Source organism: Anneissia japonica, unplaced genomic scaffold (assembly GCF_011630105.1).
Source record: "Anneissia japonica isolate Jap-2015-1 unplaced genomic scaffold, ASM1163010v1 scaffold2707_len876726_cov182, whole genome shotgun sequence".
In the NCBI taxonomy this organism is placed as follows: domain Eukaryota; kingdom Metazoa; phylum Echinodermata; class Crinoidea; order Comatulida; family Comatulidae; genus Anneissia; species Anneissia japonica.
The window spans coordinates 5,472-11,002 of record NW_022723260.1 but is presented as its reverse complement, the minus strand read 5'-3'; the positions used below and the strand labels follow the sequence as shown (position 1 = coordinate 11,002).

General features: G+C 33.1%; 1 protein-coding gene across 1 annotated transcript in view; it reads left to right on the top strand.

Annotated features, from left to right (window-relative positions):
- Nucleotides 1-3,755, top strand: part of LOC117112139 — a 19,032-nt gene extending 15,277 nt beyond the window's left edge. The window contains exon 8 of the mRNA XM_033255198.1: nt 74-3,755. Coding sequence (XP_033111089.1) covers nt 74-448 — 375 coding nt within the window. The 3' untranslated portion in view covers nt 449-3,755. The remainder of the gene's footprint in view (nt 1-73) is intronic.
- The last annotated feature ends 1,776 nt before the right edge of the window (nt 3,756-5,531 follow it).

The window sequence follows — 5,531 nt, the reverse complement described above, 5'->3', positions numbered from 1 at the left end:
CACAGACTGTATACCTTTAAATCGATTCCAATCAAACAGGATCGATCATTTTAATTGTTGCATATATTTTTAGAATATGAACATGATGGCAATGGAAAGTCTATACTCAAGAGAAAGTGAAGTTGACTTATTAGCATGCAGAAGAATGTATGGTCCAGTGGATTGGTGCGATCTCCCAGAGGACGTCTGCTACAAACTTTGCCTCGAACTTGATATCGAAGAAACAAAGCTTCGTGACTGGAGGGGTTTAGCTGAACAACTTAATATTGGTAGCAGAGTAATTGAAAACATGGACAGAGCTACAAAATGTCCAACCATCTGTCTGTTAAAAATCCTCAGTATCATTTCAGCCCCTGGAGAGTTTTGCAAAAACCTTGGCGAGAAACTAAAAGCAGCAAACCTCGAATCAGCCTATAAAATAATTATGCCATGCATAAAATTGCAGTAAAATACATAGAAAAATTCAAATGCTTGGCAGATTCAAAATGGGAACAAGATTAAAACATACTAAATTTGGGGACTTTATATTGGGTGGCGATTTCCAAAACGTGAAAAATATCATTAAATAATATTTGTATTGGAATTTTATTCTTTAAAAGTATCAAATTTTGAAAAATAAAAATGTCACAAATAGCATTTTCTACCAAAAAAATATTATTATTATTTCTGTATTAATGATAACGTATTTGGTTTCAATGGATAAATAATAAAATTATCTCTAATATCATACTTTATTTGATACTGTAGTTTCAATATTTAACTTTCGCATACAAAATTTAATTATTCATCAACTTTTCGTTATTTCATTGATTTTTTGTTTTATTTAATGGTTGAAGAGGTAGCTGTCTTAATTAAGTGTTATTTGCTTAAGTTAAATGACCCAGCGCATACATTCCCAGTAGGATATCAAAGGGGCTCTATTTGATTACCGATTGGCGGCCTTTCGCTTGGCTGTGGGTACTGGGTCGGTTCCGGATATTTGCTAGAGGGGTCCAGAAACAAAAAGGGTACTCTAGTACAACTAAATTAAGTTTAAATGGCGTGGGGAACTGTCTTCTGACTTGTCACCCTCCTATCTTTTGAGAGACTTGATAGCCAAAAATGATATTAGTTAGTCTGAAAATTATTATATAGTAAAACCTGGATTATGTATGTAAGCTTAAATGTTGTAATAGATGTAGAAATTTCTTAATTGTCTCATATTTACTTATTTTAGTGGTTAATATATAACTACTAAATATATATTCGGAAGTGTACGTTCCACTTACCTATATACTGAATAACACTCTTCTCGTTCTACTGTACTGTGCTAAAATAATTTGAATATTGAATTATCACATTTGTTGCTTTTGTAGCGTGAAAAGTCCTTGTAGATTCGTGTTAGTGCAAAATTACTTTCTTTCGATAATTTAATAGACATAAATAGGAACTCAAAATTTGTCACGATATATTTTTTCCAGATTTGAGTACACGTCTGGACGGTAAATCGTCACAAACTTTTGGCCCTTACTCAAATTAGTGTATATGATGGTTATCATAATATAATATAATATACTGTATCATACATTGCGTGGTATCAAAGGTAGTTGAGTAGCCAAAGTTGGTTACAGTAAACAGTGGTCTAAAGAATCAATTTAACCGCTTCAATTTGAGTTTGAAATTACTGTGACTGGAATTGTTTTTAAAGGTAACTCTGAGAATGTGGATGTATTGACGGAAACTGTTAACGCTTATATTAATTTTTTTACCGATAATGTGATCCCAATTAAGAAAGTAAAAGTGCATGGCGATGAATTTTAAGATGGATAAATAAAAATGTAATTAATTAAGAATAAAAAGGATAAGAGATAATTGAGAAAAAATGACAAGCATTTAAAAATAATGATGTGGCCCAAGCCAAAATTATTCAAAAAGAGTTGAAACGAGTATTATGTATAAAAATAAATTAGAGTACAAAAGAAACTCGAAAATAAATTCAAAAGTAATGACATGAAGAGTGGATATAACAAATCCAAAGTAAAGAGGATTAAAACAATATTTCCAATCATTATGCTAATGAACTTAATGAGTTCTTTAATAGATTTGATAAGCACGATTTCTCAAGTGATAGAATGGAAAATAAATGCAAGATTAATAATAGTTTATTAAATTAATGTGAGTTTACACTCGAAGACAATGAGGCAGAAGTGACAAAACATTTTAAAGCGTTAAAAGCATTAAAAGCAGGTGCACCTGATAAGTTATTACCTAGAATTTTGAAATCGTATGCTTGCCGACTATCACCATGAGCGTCGATCGGTGGGGACAGGGGGACACAGGACAGGGGACACATCCTGCACCCCTCCACTTTTTAAGATTCAAGGGGGCCCAGCCGGCCCACCCTCCATAAATTTTGTAAAATTTAAAAGTGGAGAAAAAAAATATATTCAAATTTAAGTCTGAGAGTGCCATTTCCGGCCAACTAGAGGTGCCATAATCATAAATGCTCTTACCTCAGCCCCAACCATGGTGTGGTTGAAGTGTCTACACTCCATTTGTAAAAGCCCCTTCCTGTGCCCCCTCTATTTCGAATTTCAGGATTTGGCACTGAATTTTGGAAATGGTCAGAATCCCCTCAAATTTGCTTACTGCAAAAATAGGAATACAGAAGATGCATTATTATATAAGCTTCAAAACTTTTACCGTCATTTAGATGACTGCAAACGAACGAATATTATGTATTTTGACTTTAGTTCAGTTTTAATACAATTGAATCACACGTACTAGTTAATAATTTGATATGAATATTCCACCGTGTTAATTTTCTTTGTTTTTAATTTTTTGGTCGAACGTTGTCAATATGTTACAGTGTAATATTATTCCTGATATTGTGTGTATCAGTACGGGGGAACCACAAGATACGGTATTGATTGTAGATCTATATCTCCAAGTTATCCAGATATATCTTCAGACGACTCGGCAATGGTTGGTCTTATACTATCAATCATAACAATGATTCTTTATACCGGTCTAAGATTGTTCAATTTATCAATACTGTGAACATAATTTTCTTGTATTAAACATAAATAAAACGAAAGAAGTGCCGAACGATTTCCGGAAAAGTAATAGGATGACTCTGATAATGTATATTGAAGAAAAGGAGGTAGATATTAACACTTATCAGTATCAAGGAGTGGTTTTCGACAATAAGCTTAAATGTGGGGGGGGGGGGCATGTTGATCAAATAGTGAAAAAATTAAACACAGGCTCTATTGTTTGAGGAAACTTAGTTTATTTGGGGTCAATCAGGATATGTGTAGAACGTTTTACTTATCAGTAATGTTATCTGTTTGGGGGTATTGTAAGTCGGACTGGGCGGGAAATATCAGTAAGTGGGATATAGACTGATTTGAGAAGGTGCTGGGTAGGGTGGAGAAAGTAATTGGTTCGTCCGCTTGATCCACCATGAACGGCTTGCAAAGGTGTTTCAAGCTATACGGAGAACAAAAACCATCCGCTCTATGCCGACATTATAGGAACCACCGTTATTGTTAGAATTAGAAGTGGTAAAATGAGGACGGTGAATTCACACACAGACCGTTTCAAGTACTTGTTCTACTCAGCTGGGATTCGAGATCACAATCAAAAGTATAGGATATTGAGATAAATTAACTTTTGTATTGGCAGTATTGAGCATTGTAATTTCCAGTTTATTTTTAACAATACATAAATCAGTATCTGTATCTGTAGCAATATTAGTCAGTAAATAAAATAAATAAAAATCAATTGTTAGCAATTTTGTGACTAGCGATATTTTTTTCTCCACTCTTTATACCGAAATTTATGGAGCATCAGATGTAGTGAAGTGGTTCACTCAGTACTGTAGATACCAAAATTTGTTGGATTAGGCCAAATAAAAGAAATTGTTTGTTTGCCCTTCTTTTTTTAAATGATTAATAGGCCTAGGAGCGGGTGGAAAAATTTTTTTTTCAATTCTCATCAGATGGAATAAAAAATAACCCACGGAGGCCTAGAATGGCAATATCTTACATCAGACAACAACTTTAGACTAATTTGTAGGGCATCTGGCAAAAAATAAAGATAAATTCACTCACATTTTTTTTAATTTGTAAAGAAGTTTTTTATTATTTTTCCGCCCCTATTTTTTTCAGTGAGTTAGAAGCGGGTGAAGGAGGGTAAACAAACAATATTTTTGGCCTTAGCTCCGGTGATTGCAGATCGATCCATATGAACAAAATCTATAATGTAAGTCTGCAGATGTAATGGACATACCGCGTGATCTTCACGTCCCTAACAACACCCAAATGAATGGAAATTTAATTAGTGTTTACAAATTATGGGTTTCAGAAATCCATTGAATAAGGCCTGCAAAATGCTATAGACTGTTTGAATATGGTCTCCATTCGAAGTGTGTTCCAAAATGGTATTTTTATTATATACAAGAAATATATTAGGTGATGTGCTAGGAAAACATACGTTCGATTTAGAGTACTCATGAAAATTATACAGCTGCTATTTAAAATAAAGTATTGAGCCCATATCTTCATAAACTGTTCAAAACAATGTAGCATAAAAACAGATTGACCACTAACGTTATGACAAATCGAGGAGGCATGATGGTGAGAGATCGGGTATCGGAATGTATATTTCCTGGTTCAACACTACAATGCCAATCTTCGCTTGTGTCCACCTTAGTGTTGGTCAAAGTATACTCATAATCCATATAAAAATGTATGTGCTGTACCTCTTGGATAGTGATTTATTCGGTGTTGGTAGGCCCTTGCCCATGTGCCTAAATATATTATTTAAATTAAATCAATTATTGTTTAACATTATAAATAGGCCTAGGTCTATTATCAATAGCTTTTATATAAAAATAACCAAAACAGGATTAAATTAAAATCTTTATAAATAATATTTAATCATAATTACGAAATGCAATTGTTTAAAATGTTTACCATAGCAAGTAAACATAGGCATTTTTACGTAAAGTTTGTTTTCTAACAATTAGGCCTGTATCATTTGAACTGTAGATATATACCACATATACTGTTGCGATATTGTTGGTGTATACACCATGTCTTCTTAATGTTTTACATTTAGTATTTTTTATAGGCCCTATGCCCTGATAATTCGGTTGTAATGAGGGCCTTCCCGAGCTTGATGCGATTAAGTGTGTCCTTATACAATGGTGATGTATTGACAAAAATCGTCGCAGTAGTAGTAGGAGTAGTTATTGTCAATAATTTTCGTTTTCATTCGGTGTCATAAATTGGTAATGTAACTAAAAATTCCCTTTCCTTTTGTTTCTGAAGGCTTGAGCACGTTATCATTCAACGTTGTTGCTTGGCAACTAGTTAACGTTAGTACAAACGAACCGGAACCTGAAATCAAATTAATTATTGAATAAATTACTGTATGTTATTGAATTAACTTTATTAATATTAAATATAAAACAATTACAGTTGACAATTAGGATGTATAAAATGTTATGTTGTAAAAACTTCCTAATGTGGAATATAATCTGTCTC